The 20,081-nt window shown below is 40.6% G+C and overlaps 1 protein-coding gene and 1 long non-coding RNA gene across 7 annotated transcripts in view; one reads left to right on the plus strand and one right to left on the minus strand.

The window, feature by feature from the left end:
• The window catches only part of cap1 (CAP, adenylate cyclase-associated protein 1 (yeast)), a 39,960-nt gene extending 25,081 nt beyond the window's left edge, over positions 1 to 14,879 (minus strand). The window contains exons 1-4 of one of the 3 annotated variants that reach the window (XM_078237891.1): positions 14,694 to 14,879; positions 7,330 to 7,456; positions 4,876 to 4,976; positions 2,286 to 2,363 (exon numbers count right to left, since the gene is read on the minus strand). In XM_078237891.1, coding sequence (XP_078094017.1) covers positions 2,286 to 2,363; positions 4,876 to 4,976; positions 7,330 to 7,447 — 297 coding nt within the window. In that variant the 5' untranslated portion in view covers positions 7,448 to 7,456; positions 14,694 to 14,879. Of the gene's footprint in view, positions 1 to 2,285; positions 2,364 to 4,875; positions 4,977 to 7,329; positions 7,457 to 14,124; positions 14,263 to 14,530 lie in introns of those variants that run through there. The other 2 variants (XM_078237893.1, XM_078237894.1) reach the window with 2 other exon arrangements.
• LOC144509275 (uncharacterized) overlaps positions 14,802 to 20,081 on the plus strand; it is a 217,595-nt gene continuing 212,315 nt past the window's right edge. For all 4 annotated transcript variants that reach the window (XR_013500430.1, XR_013500429.1, XR_013500428.1 and 1 more), the window contains exon 1: positions 14,802 to 14,885. This is a non-coding gene — a long non-coding RNA (uncharacterized LOC144509275). The remainder of the gene's footprint in view (positions 14,886 to 20,081) is intronic.

The following is a 20,081-nucleotide window of genomic DNA, read 5'->3' on the forward strand; positions in this document are numbered from 1 at the left end:
GCAGGAAAAGTGTCACCATTGATGATTTTTGTGTTTATTAACTGAAGGGGAAAATATCAATCTACCCAGAACAAACTATAGTAATTAAGCTTAACAAAAATCATACACATCAGAGGGTAAACATTCAAAAGTAACACTTTAAGCACAGTCATACCACCAGAGTTTTGTGAGCATTAAACATTTTTGCAAGTTTCAAGTCGTCATAACTTGCTACCCTTTCTGAAAATCATAATGTAGTTGCTAGTGCCTCGTTTACCTGCAATATTTACTGCTAAAATACAGACTGTTGTATTTTGTAGCATCCATTGTTAGCAACTATTGAGGTGATCAGCATTTTACAACTCACTTATGCAATCTAGTATTTGTTTTTTTTAAAATCAAGCACATCAGGCATGAAAGGTGCTGGCAGAGGGAGACTTCAGATTAACCAGTCCATAGATGATTGGAAGTACAACTCATAATTAGCAGCTATTTTTAGTCTTGTATTACACTTCAATTAGTCTCCAGTGGGAACCTTGGCGAGGATAAACAACCAAACATTGCAGAGTTACAGTTCATTTATCAGGATCATCACAGTTGTAATAAACTACATGAGAATATTTCCAATTACAGAATCCCATGCGAGTACCTAGTGATGCATTCATCTCCCTGTTGGTGCTCCACTCCCCCAACTAGTGATGTAACTGACCAAAAACAGAAACAAAAACACACTTGCCGAAACAGTGTGAATGATTCAACTTTAAAAGGCTCAACTCCTCAACCAATGTTGAGTGCAATAACTTCCCCCACTGGGCAATACAATAACCAGACCAAGACTGACCAAATTCAACTCTACACATTTAACTCTGCAACCAGATTGCTGATTGGATTCAAATGGAAGCTCCGAATGTGAAAATAAGATAAGATCTGAGTGGGCCATATTGTCACTCAAGTCTGCCGGCATTCGATGACTACCTTCTACCTCAATATCATTTTCCTGCTCTTTTTCTATTCCTTGATTCATTTACTTTTGGCAGTACCTAGAATTTATTCAACGACACAGCATCCAAAGCTCAGACTTCTAACCCACTTTATCACCAAGCCTTGCACTGATACTTAGTCACTGATGAAGCACTTCAGAGATGCAATTTAGCATAACTCAGGCTCTATGAAAAATGTACTGGGCCCTGCTCTACCACAGAGAAGGAAGTAAAATGGATGTACAAATAGCAGAAGCAGAAGTGGTTTTCAGCTTCAACATAGATTTGCGAAACACTCATTTAAACAATTTCAACAGAAATGGTAAATGCAATCAGCATTCAAGTTTCCATGCACAATCTTTGGCCAAAGTGTCCTGCCACAGTCGTTGAATCAGCTGCTAAATAATACATAACAGGAAATAAAAGGCTTGCACGAATAATGGCATGCCTTTCCAACATCATAAAAGTGATGTACAGGCAATTAAATACTTTTTGATGTTGCACTGGCGATTCAGGAACCACAGCAGCCAATTACTGTACAGCTAAATTTCACAAATAGCAATGTGATAATGACCAGATAACTTCAGTGATGTTAGTTGAGGGATAAATATTAGTAAGGACTTCCCTGTTCTCCTTTAACATGATGCCATGGGATCTTGTGTCCACCAAAGAAGTTCAAAGTCTCAACTGCAAGATGGTACCTACAACAGTGCAACATTTCTTTAGGACTTGCACTGGAGCATCAGACTAGATTTTATGCTCAAGTATCTGGAGTGGGGCTTAAACCAAAACCTTTTAGCTCAGAAGTGAGAAAAGTGCTCTCACTGAATCATGAATTACACCTAACAGAGGCTTCTGCATTATTCGAATTGATCCCATCCTCTAATTTCACCTCCTCGATTGCAGAAAGATTTTTAAATCAAGGTGTGGGTACTCAAACGGGGACTGGTTGAGCTCAGTTGGCTGGACAGCTGGTTAGTGATGCGAATGACGCCAACACTGCATGTTCAGTTCCCATACCAGCTGAGGTAATTCATGAAGACCTGTCTTCTCAGCCTTTCCCCTTGCTTAAGGTAAGATGATCCTCAGGTTAATCACCACCAGTCAGCTCCCCCCTTTGACCAGTCTATGTCTACAAGCAGAGAGTATCAAATTGTGTTCAAACTAACCATACAAAAAGGAGATGGTGGTAATGGCTGGTTTTAGTCACACAAATGCAAAGCAATGAAAAAAAAAACATTGGATCTAAAAACAATTGCAGGAGACATTACTAAATTTGAAAGGTTTTCACAAGCAGACACAACATCCAACAGATCAAACACCTACCAATGGAGGCTGCTGGCATTTGGAGGCAATCACCAGGAATGCTCTTTGCATCTTCACAGTTTCAATCACCATGTCAGCCTAAGCAAACAGTAAAGCAAAAATAACTGAATATACCACAAAATATTTACAGATGGTTAGCCCTCACTTATAGAAATCTACACTCAAATGCAATCGCTATGTTTGAACCCAACAGTCAATTTTCTGCTATCAATGTGAATGCAAAATGGAGATCTTGATTCACATCGCTTTTTGTCAATGAACATCCCGGTATTGCTAATGTATACTTCCACCACTGGCAATTTGTTAGAAAAGTTCAATCCAATTGATTAATCATCCGAACATTAATTTACCATTAGAAGAGAAAAGATTTAAAAAGTACTAAAACTGAACATTTGTAACTCATAGTCAAAACCACTTACAATGTCCAGGGAAGGGACCAACAAACACTCAGCACACCAACAGCCAGGAATGTAACAATTTCTGTGGTGCACAAGCACTAGTAAAATCACTACCACTGTGAATGAGAGTTTAAAAACATGTTTGCTCACACAAAATATTACAGCTGGTTTGGATACAAATCCAGTAAATAAATAGCATTCCTGCAAAGCTCACATTCTTGTATCTTAAAAATTGCTTTAACCAGTCAATTTTGATTATGGGCATTTCTCCCTCGAGCTAGATGAAGACACCAGGTCTTTCTCAAATAGAACAGTCTATCTAAACTCAGACTGAAGGCGGCAACATAATATCACAATGGTCCCTGTACTTTTGGGGAAGAAAAAGACATTTTAGTTTGGAACGGTGTACAGTCTATGCAACTCGTCCAGGTTATTTTGAAGTTTGTCACAACAAATTGGTGCAAGTTCACTTACTGACTAATAGATCATTATGCTAGCTTACAGTTTAAATGGCTTAGTGAATTGTTAATTTCAATGTCTGTTCACAATCTTGTCACAGTTGACTCCAAGACCAGCTGCTAACCTCGCACTTCAGCACAAAGACCACCCATTTCCACCTCCTTTACAATCAACTCACTCAAGGGTGTCTAAACGTATCTGCTGTCTTCATTACATCTCGCTTTGACTGTCCCAATGTACTGTCGGCTGGTCACCCCATTCCACCTCCATAAATTTGAGGTCATCCAAAACTCTGCTGCCCTTATTTTAACTCGCATCAATTTTCGTTCACTTTTATTACCCTGTGTTCAGCAGCCTATGTGGGCTCCCAGTCAAGCAACACCTCTATTTTAAAATTTTCATCCTTGTTCTGAATCCTTCCCTGGCCTCACTCCCGCCATACCTCTAATTTACTCCAGTCCCATAATCTGCACTCCTTTAATTCTGGCCTCTTGACTATCCCTAATTTTATTCATTCCGTGCCGTTAGTTGCATAAGCCCTAAAGTCTGCAATACACTCCTTACACCTCTCCATCCAACTCTCCATCTTAAAACCTGCCTCTTTGAGCAAGATTTATCATTGGGCCTAGTATCTCCTTTTGTGGCTTATGTGAAGTGCCTTAGGGACATTACATTAAAGGCACTATATAATTGCAAGTTGTTTTTGTCTGAAATGGAGACAATCACAAGGTCGCATAATAATTAATAGTCAAGGATCTACAAGTGGTGGGGGTGGGGGGCTTTCATCCATCTATTTTCTTTCCTGAAGGTACTGCCTCACTGGGGTGTAGTTCCAGAGGCTCAAGTATATATCTTTATGAAACTAGCCAATTACGTACAAACTTAAATATTAAAATCAGGCTGATCAAGCATCTTCACAGTAAAGTTCAACAATTACAGATGGAATTTTCCTTTTCTATCCTTGTCATGTGGGTAGAAGGGGGCATTAAATTTTTCTTTTTTTTTAAAAACACCAGACTGTTTAGGTCACTTGGGGAGGCAATGGCCTAGTGGCATTGTCACTCGGCTATTAATCCAGAAACTCAGTTAATGTTCTGGGGACCCGGGTTCAAATCCCACCACGGCAGATGGTGGAATTTTGATTCAATAAAAAGTCTGGAATTAAGAATCTACCAATGTCTTTTGTCGGAAAAACCCATCTGGCTCAGTAACGTCATTAGGGAACTAAATGACCTACATGCAACTCCAGGGCCTCAGCAATGTGGTTGACTCTTACCTGCCCTCTGAAATGGCCTAGCAAGCCACTCAACTTAAGAGTAAGTAGGGATGGGTAATAAATGCTGGCAGCCAGCAATGCCCACGTCCCATGACTGAATATAAAAAACTTTCTACCAGAATTCAAATTAACTCATCACAAGGATTTAAACCTTAGACTTTCCTAGTGTGTTGGTTGAATTCAAATCCAGACTATTTGCCAAGAGAGGTAGCAGAGAAGAATTTTTGAATCAAATTTTTCAAAAACTAATCATGACAGTTTAACCACACTGTTTATTCTACTTTTCCACAAGGTGCAAATTGATATTATTGGCAAAAGTAGATCTTGGGGAGGATGCACTGACACTTCCCTCCTCCTCCTATCCCTCCATACACACTTAACAATCCATCAGGAACCTTTGTGGAACCAATGATTGAGCTGCCTATCATTTGACAAATCACTTAACAGAATTACTCACATGTTTTCCAATATCGCCACCAATCTCTTTGCTTAGTTTTCCATATGTTGCCAATGGTCCACCAAGCAACTCATCAAATGCCTCTACAAAAGGAGCAAGCTCTGTACAAATGAGACCACAAACCCAGATTAAGATCATGTACTAGTATAGTGTAAAACAAAATCACACACACACACACACACACACACACACACACACACACACACACACACACACACACACACACACACACACACACACACACACACACACACACACACACACACACACACACACACACACACACACACACACACACACACACACACACACACACACACACACACACACACACACACACACACACACACACACACACACACACACACACACACACACACACACACACACACACACACACACACACACACACACACACACACACACACACACACACACACACACACACACACACACACACACACACACACACACACACACACACACACACACACACACACACACACACACACACACACACACACACACACACACACACACACACACACACACACACACACACACACACACACACACACACACATACATACATACATACATACATACATACATACATACATACATACATACATACATACATACATACATACATACACATACATATATACATACACACACATACACACTATATTTTATATATCTCACACACACATTTAAAATTACTCAGATCAAATAATACACATTAGCCTACAAAGATTCATTAATCTAAACAGGTAATTAAATGGCTTCCACAGGAACCAAAGCAAACTTCTAATTTGATCATATTCAACAACTCAGTGGATAAATATGCAGAAATGTTTAGCTTGTACGAACAATTACAATTAGTTTTCAAGTTAGAAGTGAATGCAGAGGAAACTCCATAGAGTAGATGGAACCTATTGCACCATATTCTTTTACTCAAAGCACTGAATTACTGCAAAGTTAACATAGAATCAGTGAGCCACTGAATCCTAATTGCCCCATCCAGTCTTAAGAGAACATGGCCCTTCCTCCATACCATACATGTCGAGTTTGCTGTCAGTAAATAGGAACCAAATCTTCATCCAACACTAACTTTCAATTCAAGATGGCATTGGAGTGTGGCGACTTCTTGCGAGCTGCACTCAGCATATCCTTTAATTCTATCTTTCACTCTCGTTCTATACTTCTAAAACTGTATTCTAACTCTTTAAACTCTCTAAAAATGCACTATTAAGTTGATCTCTACACTGTAGCTATGACTAACACTACATTCTACACCCTCTCCTTTCCTAAGCACGGTATACTTTATCTGTATAGTGTACAATGAACAATATTTTCATTGTATACTAATATGTGACAATAATAAATCAAATAACACTCTGCTCATTTTATAAATTATGCATTCTTCAAAAAAAAAGCTCAATCTGCCTTTCATAGAATCTCTACACTAGAGTTAGACCAATATGTAGCACCAAAAAGTACATGTGTCGAATAAATGTACTTTCAAACCGCATCCACATCCCTGGTTAGATTAAAGACAGGAACAAGGAATTCATGTCTACTATCCTGATCAAGAATCTATGCTACCTTAAAATACTTTGCAGTAGCTGTACTAATGTTATCACCATATGCCAAACTTCTGTGCTTGGGCAATCACTCAGGATCGAGGAGGACTTGCTTCCACACTAAAAATTAGTTCTCAGGTGACTGAGTCCAGTACACAACCTACAGCCTGGCACAGGAGGGGTACACTTTGACTGGAAGAGTGGGTGGGGTGCCAGGTTGCCACAAACTTTCCCTGTCGACACTTGGCTTCAGCTTGCTCTTGGGTGATGAAACTAAAGGTATCCAGTTCCTTCCCTTTTTCTCCACTTTGGGCTCAGGATTCCTAGGTGTGGGTGGAGATATTGCACTTTTTTCAAGGAGGCTTTGAGGTTGCCCTTAAGGAGCATTTCCTCTGCCCTTCTGGAACTCACCTGCAGTGCTGAAGCTCCGAGTATAGCACTTGCTTCAAGAGTATCACGTGGATGTAGCCACCCACAGTGTGGATTGAACGTGGTTAATGCTTCAATGCTTGCCTGAGCAAGAACGTCAACATTGGTGCTCCTATCCTGTCAATGGGTTTGCAGGATCTTGCGGAGGCAGTGCTGGTGGTATATCTCTAGGGTGACTACTGTAGATAGTCAACATATGAGCCATGGGCGGTATCACTACTCCTCTATAGACCATAAGCTTCTAATTGCCTACTAAAGTTACTTGACCATACAGACACTAACGTCTCTCCTTAGCTATGCAACAGACTGAACCAGCCTTAGCTGTGCTACTCAATCCCAAAGCCATAATCTGGAAACACAGACAAAATAGCTCAAACAGACTATTTAATACCACCACAAAACAGGGCAAAGTCCAGTCACGATAATTATTTGCCATTACCTTCAGATCCACATACTGCAATGTCAGAACCAGTTCCATGTCTACCGGATTGTTCCATTGTCTCCAATCGTAAAACAGCTTTCTCCAGCCTCTGCACAAGGGCATCCATGTTTGCCATTGTTCAAACCTAGGAGGGGAAAAAAGACCAATAAAAATGAGTCAAACTCTGGAATAGTAATCAAATTTTAAAATATGACATTGCTCATGCTATGCTACTCCACCCACACATGGCGCAGTTATTCAAAATGAACGATCACTAGTAGGACCATAGTAAGCCTTTGCTAAACACTTTTGCAAGTAGCTGTATTCCCTACATGTTGATGCACAAAAAAAGCCACAGCAAAACCAAGTTCTTTCTTATCAATCACAATTATAAGCAAGATACATTCAAACTAAGAACCAAGGTGATATCCTAAGTCAGTAATAGTTAAGGATTTGATAACAAGACCACATAAAGACAGATTTCAGGAACATGTTGAATTGTTGCTCAATTTGGCTTGTATGAAAGCAATATGAGGCCGCAACTATTACCATTTTTGCACTGTCCTTAATGTACAGGTATGAGAGTGAAGATAAAAAGGTCCAAAAATCTGTGACAAGGAATCATCCACACATTATAGCAAAAACCAGCAAAGTTGCTGCAGCATGAATGAATGGAAAATTATAGCATTTTTAATGATCTATTTGAAAAGCAAATGCTTCCAGGCCTCAAGGGGGTAGAAACATTAGTTTTCCCTTTCTTTACCTTCTATTACCATCAAGTCTGTGGACCAATACAAACAGACCTCAGTATTTTGGCATCAATGCTGCAAGGATATGTAATACAAGATAAAATCCAATCAAACAACAGAACATGGTCATGCTGGATTATGTACTTGCGAAGCAAAAGGACTATGGAAAGGGAGATGCAGAGGTCAGAAAAATAATTTCAAAGGACAAACTTCCACAAATCAAAATCCTGCCAAAAAGGTAGAAATTTCTCATCCCAGAAAGTAGAAACTGCCTACAGGACATTCCAGAGCCCAGGTGAAAACTGATGGGGGCCAAAGTATTTGGAGGGTTACCCAAAAGCTCAAGCAGGTGGATCTTAAGGGAGAAGAAAGTGGGACGGCATATAGGTTTAGCAAGGGAATTCAAGAGCTTTGGGCCATCAATGGTGGAATGTATCACATAGCAGGAGAATGTTACATAGACATCAAAAATGGATTTTGGCTAACTTTCTAACCCAGGGAGATAAAGACCAATTGATGAACTCATTCCCCCAAGGGGTGAACTCAGTTTAGATCAGAGAATCAAACTGGGACTTGCTTAACGCAATGAATCAGCTATTCACTGTATAAACTCTGCCTACTCTTGTCAACTAGCAGGTATACCTGCCTTTAAGTTATTGGTGAAAATCAGAGGAAAATGATAATTCAGAAGCGGGCAGAAATGAATTAAGAGCTTGGGATGACTCACATGCTGGTCTGTAGTTAGGGGAACAGATAGGGCAGATAAAGAGTAGAGAAAGAGAAGCCGTTTCTGCCGGTTACGGGAGGACTCATGGATTAGGGGGCAGGGTGTAAACACTTTAAGAGTGCAACTAGGAAAAACACAGCATGGTAAAAGTTTGGAATTCCTTTCGATTAACACATTACATCACTTGCTGTTTATTTCAAAACAAAGATTAATCTTTGTTAATCAAAGATACGAGATATGGGACATGGCGCAAAGATCTCCGGGGCTTCAATCAGCCATGATTTCATGGAATGGCAGAATAAGCCTGAGGGGCTAACTGTCCAACTCTTGTTTCTATGTGCCTAGTCAGGGAACATGCACACCTACACGTGCTTGTCCAGCTGCCTTACAGAAATGTTTGGTTCAATCAAATCAGTGATTTCAAAGCCATTCAATTCAAAAATTACCTCTTCAGTTCACATCTAAACCTTTGCTTAGGTCACTGCCTTCAGGACAGATGAAAGGAGAATACCAGCAATATTTTTAAAATCCCAAGAACAGGATAATTTCAAATCTAAATAACTACCAATATTCTTGAAAAGCGCAAATAAATGTTAAAAACTTAATCCTGTAACAGGATTGGACGTTTTACAAATATTTTCAGAATTAGGTATACATGGTTATAAACTTGCCCCACCCAATTTACCTGTTGTGACTGATCTGTTTAAAGTATATTACATGATATCTCCCCTGTTGCAATCAAAATGCAACAGATAGCCCAGATACAGCACAATGTTGTGCAACCTAAAAGAACCACACAGCCAAATCCACAAGTACAAGCAGCAAGTTGCTTTTTTGCTTCACTTAAGGGTGGAAAACAAACACTGGTCACTTGCCAGTGATGCCCACATCCCATAAAAAATAAAAAATGTTTCATTCCAGTTACCAACCATTATATTTAATCAACAACATAATGATTGACTAATTAGAGATATTGTTCTTGAAACAACAAAGTCTGTGCAACTGCAATATTATCCCATGTCAGCTTTTAAAAGGTCAAGTAGTTCCTCTTGTGGTGCAGGAGCACTTCTACAACCTTTAAAAACTCACGGGTTAAATAAATGAAGTCATTTCAACCAAGGATCTGTGATTCAACCACTTTCTAAATATATTGCAGCTTGAAACAATTGCTAATCTCATACCACAAATCAAATTTAAGAAAAACGTCCATTTTTTAAAAATGGCATATGAAAGGCCTTCATTCCAAAGATGTGCGGGTTAGGTTGATTGGCCATGCTAAAATTGCCCCTTGGTGTCCTAAGATGCGTAGGTTAGAGGGATTAGTGGGTAAATATGTAGGGATATGGGGGGCTAGGGCCTGGGTGGGATTGTGGTCGGTGCAGACTCGATGGGCCAAATGGCCTCTTTCTGCACTGTGGGGTTTCTATGATTCAGAACTTTGACAAAATGGCATTTTCTGCTTGCCACATGCCCAACTTCAACAGTATAATTACCAACGCATTGAACTTAAGCAGTGTGGCTTCCGTTCACAAAAACCTTCTGCTTTCTGTGAAAAGTTAACTGTTTGATCCATTTGACGAGCAACTGTGCCTCATGGATTGTAAAACTGATTCATCAGCTCTCCCAATACTGAATTATTTTAGCTGAAATAAATTACTAAAACGTACAGTTTTACCTCTCCTGAATCAAGGTCTTTCTCCTTCAAGGTAGCATGTATTTAGACAAGCCAAGAACAAAAGTTACAACTGAGGTGATCCAGTGTAGATCAAGCAATTGAACACTCAATAACCACAAGACTGAAGTGTACTGGAACCAATTTAAATCACCTTCAGCTGCTAATAGGACAAACGAGACATGCAACAGAATACATTTAATTTAGCCTTCACAGGCAAGCCAAAGATTAAAGCTCTGGATTAAGTTTTCAGGCCTGACCTCACTATTTGGTTATAGGAACATTCAGCCCTTCAAGCCTGATCCACCACCACTCAGATTGTGCCTCAACTCCACTTTCTGTCCTCATCTATCAAAAATCTGTCCAACTCTGTCATGAATAAATCCACTGCTTCCTATGCAGTAGGATTCCACCTATTAATGGCCCTCAGCGAACAAATGTCTCCTCATCCCAGTCTTAAAAAGGAGCACTTTTAGTTCTGTAGTTCTATTCTCCCCAACAAGTAGAAATTCTACTGGTATCAACCGTCGAGTCCCCTAATATGTTTCAATAAGATCAACTCCCATTCTTCTAAACTATACTGAATATAGACTAAACCTGTTCAACCTTTCTACACAGGATAAGCCTTTCACCCTGGGAAGGAATCCAGTGAACTTTCTCTGAACTGTTCCACTAATGCAATGGAGACCAAAACTGTACACAGTATTCCAGATGTGATCTCACTAATGCCCTGTGCAGAACTTCCCTACTTTGATATTCTATTTCCCTTGCAATAAATGCAAACAGTCAATTTGTCTTCCTAATCACTTGCATACTGTACCTGCATACAACCAGCAGTGATTCATGTACCAGGACACCCAGGTCCCTATCTACCACCAAGATCTGCAATCTCTCACCATTTAAAGATTCTGCTTTCTCGTTTTTTCCTGCCAAAAAGTGAGTTCACATTTTGCCACATTATATTCCATCTGCCAAATTTTGTCCTTTCACTTAAACTTGTCTTTCACTTTGCAGACTCCTCTTGACAACTTTTCCTATCTTGGTAGACAAATTTAGCTACCATGCATTTGGTCCCTTCATCCAAAACTTGACGCAGGTTGAGACCCCTGTACTAATCCCCTGTGGTATTTCTACAGTTACAGTTTGCCAATCTGAAAAAGATCAATTTGTCCCTACTCTCTGCTTCCTGTTAGCTAACCAATCGTTTATTCATGACAAAATATGTTCCCCTCTACACCATGTGCTTGTGATGTGGTACTTTATCAAATGCCTTTTAGAAATCCAAGTACACCACATCTGCAGGTGCCCCTTCATCCACCTTAAAAACTCCAATAAACTAGTTAAACATGGTTTCCCTTTCACGAACCTATGCTGACTCTGCTGACCCCATTACAATTTTCTAAGTAACCTGCTCCAACATCCTTAATAATGGTTCCCAATGACAGATGAGAGGCTAACTGGTCTGTATTTCCTGTCTCTCTCTCTCCCCACCACTCTTCTTTTGTATAAAATGTGTTACATCAGCTATTTTCCAATCCACTGGAACCTTTCCAGTATTTAATAAATTTCAGAAGATTACACCCAATGCATCTCGGCAGCCAGTTCTTTTAAGACTATCTGGGCCTGGGGACTGGTCAGCCTTTATGTCCAATAGTTTTCCCAGCACCTTCTCCTTGGTGATGGTGGTGATTTTTAAAAAATGCCTGCCTCCCATTCACCCGTTAATTTAAGAAATTTTGGGATGTTTTCTAAGCCTTCTGCAGTGAAGACAGACAAAATACCTGTTTAGCATCTCTGCAATTTCCTTGTTTCCATTATCAATTCCCCAGACTCTCTCGCTCGAGGACCAACAGTAGTTTCAGCTATTCCTTCCTGATTTAAGTAGTTGTAAAAAAATATCTATTTTTATATTACTAGCTAGTTTTCTTCTTTTTAAACCATTCTTTGCTGGTTCTTAAAATCTGACCAATTTTTGGCCTACCACTAAGCTTTGCAGATTTTCTTTCAATTTGGTACAATCCTCAACTTCCTTATTCAGCCATAGATGATTCATCCTTCTCAAAAGAGTCTTAGTGCAATAAATATTTGCTGCGAGTTAAGTATTCCCACTGTCCTAGCTTTTAAACTAGTTTCCAAGGTTACTTTTGTTAGCTCTACTTTTAAAATTACCTTTATTCAGATGTGAAACACTAGTCTTAGATTCACACTCCAAACTGAAGATGAAATTCTATGTTAACATTGCTTACCAGGTATAGAATAGCCTGCTCTAGAACATACTGTTTTAAGAGATTGCCTTACTTCTTTTGAACTAATTTTCCAGACTACCTTTGCCAATCTGATTTGCCCAATCTTCATGGAGATTAAAGTCAGCAGTGATCATTATAGTGACATTCTTACACACCCATTTATTTCTTCCTGTATTCTCTGTTCTACAATGTAACTAGTGTCAAGGTCCAAAGTTAAAATACATACCAGATCGCTACAACAGCTACAAACCACTCATTAGGCATGAGATTTACCGAATTTTCACTGAATAAAAGTTGCATGCAAGTGCCTCATTTGTGTGCCATAAAACATTCTTCCTACATTGTTTAATTTAACTTCCAGTTGCAGCAAGTTAGGACAAATAAAGAAGCATAATCAAGTCTTTCATAGAATCCCTACAGTGCAAGAGGCCATTTGGCCTATCAGTCCTGCACAACAACAATCCTATCCAGGCCCTATTCCCGGAACCCCACATATTTATCCTGCTAGTACCCCTGACACTAAGGGGCAATTTAACATGGCCAATCAACCTAACCCTCACATCCTTGGAGTGTGGGAGGAATACCACACATACACAGTAGAACATGCAAACTCCACACAGATAGTGACCCAAGGCCATAATGGAACCCAAGTCCCTGGTGCTGTGATGCATCAGTACTAACTACTGTGTCACCATGTTGCCCAAGGTAAACATGGGTAAAGAGTTTTAAACTATTACAGCATCCTAAACATAAAACACTCATGCCACATATCAGATTGCATTGTTTGCGCACAGGTTTTCAACATAATTTAATCAATCTTAATGGAGTAGATGGCAGCACAGTGGTTAGCACTGTTGCATCACAGCTCCAAGGACCTGGGTTCAATTCCAGCCTTGGGCAACTGTGCAAACTCCACACACATTCTTCCTGTGTCCTCTGGATTCCTCCCACACTCCAAAGGTGTGCAGGTTAGGTGGATTGGGCATACTAAATTGCCCCTTAGTGTCCCAAGATGCATAGGCAAAATGAGTTAACCCTGGGAAACGGGGGGGGGGGAGGAAAAAGTTAAGATAGGGTGGGGAGAAGGCCTGGGTAGGATATTCTGTCAGAGTCAGTGCAGACTCAATCAGCCGAATGGCCTCTTCTGCACTGGAGACATATGATTAACTTCAAATTATACTTCCCATTCATTCCAGAAAGAAAGCCCCTCCCCCATCCTATTCTCACTGATTTTAGTCATACAGGAAAGAAAATAACCACAAGATGACATCAGAGCAAATTCATGCCTTAAAGTTCCAAATCAAATGTCAACTTTGAGTGCATTCAAGTTTTCAGAAACTCCGGATTCCTGATCACGAGATTCATTGATTGCATGCATTTACTTAGTTTGTTGGGTCAGCGAATGTTTTATTTTATTACCAGGCTCTCCAGTGTGGAGATTCGAGGGTTAACACCGCCCTTCTGCCATCAGAACACCAGAAACGTTCTAAAATGCACTTAATCGCTGCACTAACAGTTCACCCCGGGTGTCTCAGTCTTCGAATTCCTAACATGGTCAAAGTAACCTTGTCAATTAGCAGGAGCTCGACCCCTTCAATCACCAAAAAAGGCTAAGACGAAAAAAAAACCCAACCGAACCAAACCCAACCCTTCGTGGTTCTTCGTCCAGCCCAGTCAGGAAGTCAAGTGAACAGCGACTCCCTCGCAAACATATTTAAACCCCTGAGAACAGAGACGATTTCTGCCCCCAAAAGGCACACCTTCCCCTATCACTATGGAAACCAAACCACCCACCCGCCGCCCTACCCCAAACCTTCATCCTCACCTGAGAGCGACAAAAACTCTTTTAAAAAAAACACGGCCGCAATATAACAGGTCGGAAAAGACGGCGGAGTTGCATGCACATCAAGTGCCACTCCTGCCGTTAAAGAAGTTGAATTCGTTCTTTTTTTTTTAACCCCCGCGCTTCCCCCACCTCCGCCGCTCACCTGAGATCGAGCCGCTCCTCCAACACCGTAACCGGAAGTACCGCCAGTATCCCACAACACCCCACGCTACCTTGGACCCCACATCCGTTGTCGCCTTATAAGGGAAAAAAAACGGCCTTTCGGCCGGGAGCGGGTTTGAAGGCTGAAGCTCAGCTATCGGAAACGAGAGAGAAAAAAAAATCATCTGAGGAAGTAAGAGGGAGGGGTAACATTTACTTTCTCCCGCATTTACTTCCTATCGTCTATTTAGCATTTAAAGTTCGTGTAGTTGTTGGTTAACATGAATATTTACCCCGAGTCTTGCTTACAGGTCTCTTTAAAGTTTATTTTATCAGTGTCACAAGCAAGGCTTACATTAACACTGCAATGAAGTTATTGTGAAAATCCCCCTAGTCGCCACACTCTAGTTTGGGGACACTGAGGGAGAATTTAGCATGGCCAATCCACCCTAGTAAGAGTTTTGACACCAGGTTATGACAATATCACATCATAGAAATCATAGAAACCCTACAGTACAGAAAGAGGCCATTCGGCCCATCGCGTCTGCACCGACCACAATCCCACCCAGGCCCTACTCCCATATCCCTACATATTTACCCACTAATCCCTCTAACCTACGCATCTCAGGACACTAAGGGGCAATTTTTAGCATAGCCAATCAACCTAACCCGCACATCTTTGGACTATGGGAGGAAACCGGAGCACCCGGAGGAAACCCACCCAGACACAGGGAGAACGTGCAGACTCCGCACAGTGACCCAAGGTTGGAATTGAACCCAGGTCAACCTGGCACTATGAGGTAGCAGTGCTAATCTTTTGCTCCTGACTCTCATCTATTCCTGCTTAAACATTTCCTACATCCTGCAAAGAGCTAAACGCAACCACAGAACATTATGATGACCACCTTTCGTTCCGCCAAGTAGTGTTTTGAGAATTATTGATTATTCACTATTTATATTTGCCGAGGTACATTTCTGCCACACAATAAAAGGTATTTATAAAGCACCACCAAACTGGCTTCTTTTTCAAGCAAATTGGAAGACTGAAAACTCCAACTTTCTCTGTTGGCATACTGAAAATGCCTGGTAATATGCCAACTGTAAGGAAATCTAAACCCAAAACGAGAAGTCAACAATGTTAGAGAGCAAGTTTCATTGTTTGAATAGCAAATGTAAACAAAAATAAATTTACACAAAAGTTTAGTTATGTCTGTGTATCAAAGAACTAGTTTCACACCCAATTATGGCACAAGGTCACCATTAAAGGCAGATTTAGGCAAAATTCTTAAACATGTTTTGATTTTTACATTTTCCTTTGGTTGCCAACTGTTAATATCACAGAGACAATCAAAATGCTGATAATCACTCAATGGTACCAGCTTACAAGCTACTATTTTGAATACATCAGGCTCTATCTCACTACCATCTCTATCATCACGTCTGCTGTTTGATTTGTTGTTTTGCATATTTGACATCCAATCCTGGACAGGCAAAAATTTAATCTAAGCAGCCAAAATAGTACACAACTTGTGCCGTCTAACTCACCCATCACTTCTATCCTCACTGATCTACATTAGCTCTTGACATGGCACATCTTGATTTTAAAATCCCTCCCATGGCCTCAGCTCCTTCCAATCTCAAAACATTTTCCAGCCCTACAACCTTCTGAAATCTCAGCACTCATCCAATTTAACCTTATGGGCATCCCAGACTTTAATTGCTTCACATTGATAGTTGTACCTTCAGCTGAGTCTTAAGCTCTGGAATTCCCTCCCTATGTCTCTGCCTTTCCTGATCCTTAAAACCGAGCTCTTTGTCCTACATCTCCACATGTGGCTTACCATCAAATTTTGTTTGGTAACATTCCTGTGAAGCATCTGAGGACATTTTACTGTGTTAAAGGTGTTGTTACCACCAGGACCAAAGTTGCACTCTGGTTAAGATCAGCCAACTTCCTATTCACTAGGGATTCAATCCGACACCTTTCCTGTCAAGGTAACTCAGCTGCTTGCTAGACAGTGCCTTTACTAGCCAATGTTAGCACCAGAGCAATTTTAGTTAATTTGTTAACACCTATTGCTCAAAATACTATTTAAAGCTTATGTTTATATAGCTCAGTTATTTACTGGAAAATTTTGCTGATCCATGGCACAGCTTTCCATAGTATTAGAATAGCTGAGTCTGGTTTCCTGGTGATAGTATGCCATATTTAGGCACACTTTAGATCATAACATTTAGTACTGAATAAAGGGAAGTAGGTAGCAATAATCCTGCCAGTTGTAAATATTAGTTTAACATGTAAAAATTGAACAGTTGGGGCAATGTTAGTTTACTTGCTTCAATATGATCTTTACTCTTTAAATGCAGTTTAATTGTCAGGTCCAAATCTTGCCTCTATTGCTGACCTGAAGCATGCCAATTTGCAATATTGGGCCCAATTTTAACTTGAGTTAAGAAAATCATTTTAAAAATGCCAAGTTTCAAAAGACATTTAGTTGCTCGATTTCATTTGTGTTGTGTCAGTGGCAAAACACTTGCTTTGGCTGTAGTTTTTTTTTATTGCAGTCTACTGCTGTTGCAACTTTGAATATCCTCCCTTTCCTTGACATTAGCAGAGCAAGAGGTGACTTTCCCTTTTGATTTAAATTTAAGAGTATTTTGCAAAGAGTTGGAGTGTGCTGAGCTAGCAGGCAATGTGTTCAAGACTGCCATTTCCAGAGAACAACTGGTGTAGTTTTGCTTGTAACAAGGGGGTGTTAAAATATTGCCCTCTGCACCAGTCTCTCGGTTTAACAATATCGATTTACTGCTCCAAGCAAAAGAATGAAAGATGCAGTTTCATATTCATTTGGTAGTACAAACTTAATTGCATGTTCCTTTAGCTGTTCGCAACGGGCAAAGTACAGGCCATACCCAATGAGCCTGTCCTTGCAAGAGTGTCCAGTATTAGATGAGATTCTGCAGTTGGACAAAAATTAGTGGCAGACAATAAGATTCAGTTGAGCTCACCAAGCATGGACTGGAAGCAACATAATACACAGTTCTTGTGGGCAGAAAGAACATGTTACACATATTTCTGTTTACTGGCAGTGATAGCCATTCACTGGTTCATTCCATGGGAATGACCAGTCAAGATGGTTTAAATTTCAAAAAGTTAGCTGTTGCCCATTGGAGTCCCATTCCAGAGACATGAACAATTAATCCAGGCTGACACAGTATGCATTGTCAGAGGTGCCATCTTTCAGACGAGTTGTTAAACCAAGACTGTCTGCACACTTTAGATGCAAAATGATCCTGAGCCCATGGCATTAAAGAACAGCAAAGCAATTAATTCTGGGGTCATGTATTTCACCGATGCAAGTCATGTTTACCACATTACTGTTCAAGTCTTGCTGTTGACATGCAAGCTGCTGTGCTACTGTCATCACAAAAAGGGACTACATTTCAAAAGTACTTCATTGATTGTAAAATGCTTTGGGACATCCTGATACGCAAAAGATAATTCAAATGTCACTTTCTCATGTCCTTGTCAAATTATCCACATTCATTTGTCAGCAGTACTCAAGGCATGACAGGTTTGCATGCTTCCCACCCCCCACCACCACCACCAAAGCTGGGACACTAATAGCAATGTTACTCCTCACTTCTGCCCATTCTATAGTCAACTAAAACAGATAGGAATTATGCCTAAGAAAACCTTTTGCCAAGTATCACACCCAACTCTCACTTTGTGAACAAGGCATAGTCTTACAAGGCAGTTCCTGCCAAGTTCAATACATTTATTGTCTATTAATTCACTAGTTAGAAACATGGATACATTCCTTGAACAATTACTCCCTTCTTGAAAGCTTCAACTTTCTTGCTATGGTACATCGGGTCTCTTTTTCTCTATGGACTCTTTTCTCTCTCTGGAAAAACTGTCAGGGCTGAAGTGACCTAAAATTAATTGCAATGGGGAATGGTGCTCTATACAAAAGTGTCTGGCGGCAATCACAGTACCCAGTACGAGACAAAAGATGATCTCAGCCCAAGTGATGGACAGAGGGGAGGGTCTTATCCCTGGTTTCAATACTCTGACAACACCAGGTTAAAGTCCAAGAGGTTTATTTGGTAACAAATGCCACTAGCTTTCGGAGCGCTGCTGACTTCAGACTCACCTGACAAAGGAGCAGCGCTCCAAAAGCTAGTGGAGTTTGCTACCAAATAAACCTGGACTTTAACCTGGTGTTGAGACTTCTTACTGTGTTTACCCCAGTCCAACGCCGACATCTCCACATCTTGAATACTCTGACCAGACAGTAAACAACCAGCTCTAGAAATAAACTATATTAATGGATGCTGGGGGGGGGGGGGGGGGGGGTGTAGAAGCAATCTTCACCTAGCCAATGAGGAAAGAGCTTCCTAACACCTTGGCCAGCTCAAGGAGACACTATTGAGGAAAATAAGAAAACACTTCACTTGGCTTTGAAAATAGGCTAATAATTCAAATACTATGTTGGTCAGATTGTGAAGGGCCTGTTTCACATTCCTGAATTGTGGGCATAAGATGAGTTTCATTTTGCAATGAACATGCAATATATATCTACCCCTCTCCTGAAGACAGAAGGATACAAAAATAGTTTTTGGAACAAATGGACTAGCTTGTGAGGCTGAAGTTTTATTGTAAATGCAATCTAAATTGCTCTTACCTCATCCACCCCTCAAGTCCTTCCCCATGTTTTTATTCCTCCCCAATCCACCCATATTTATTTTTCTAGAACATCACTCTGCAATCCTGAGTGTCAAGAACCAGTAGCCTGGGGCTACAGTAGGTAAGTTAAACATTGTGCAGGAGATGCTATTGCTGCATACAGGTGTGAAAGCCAGCTTTTCTCTGTGGGTGCCAAATAATCAGAATCCCTACAGCACAGGAGGCGGCCATTTGACCCATTGAGTCTGCACTGACTTTGACAGATCATCCCACCCAGGTCCTATCCCTGTAGCACCACATTTTCTCCACTAATCCCCCTAACTAACACACCCTCGGATGCCAAGGGAAATTCAGCATGGCCAATCCACATCTTTGGAATGTGGGAGGAAACCTGTGGACCCAGAGAGTGATCATGTGTTTCCTCTAAATCCAAAAAATCCACCAGACGAGTTGTTTTTGTTGGGAGTAATCCAAGAGGGGAACACAAGTCAAGAACAAACAGGGACTGGACATTCTCACTTTTACCAAGAGGGTAGCCAAGCATTCAGTTGTGCAAGAACCAAGATCAGCTAATTCAGTTTTGGGTCCTTCAGCTGTGCAATTAAACATATTTACCAAGAGAGATATAAAAACTTGTTTTGCCTTTGGCAATTGTATTTCTTGTTAAGCCAGCAGATCTTATCTCAGAACACCACAATG

This window comes from Mustelus asterias, chromosome 21 (genome assembly GCF_964213995.1).
Source record: "Mustelus asterias chromosome 21, sMusAst1.hap1.1, whole genome shotgun sequence".
NCBI lineage: Eukaryota > Metazoa > Chordata > Chondrichthyes > Carcharhiniformes > Triakidae > Mustelus > Mustelus asterias.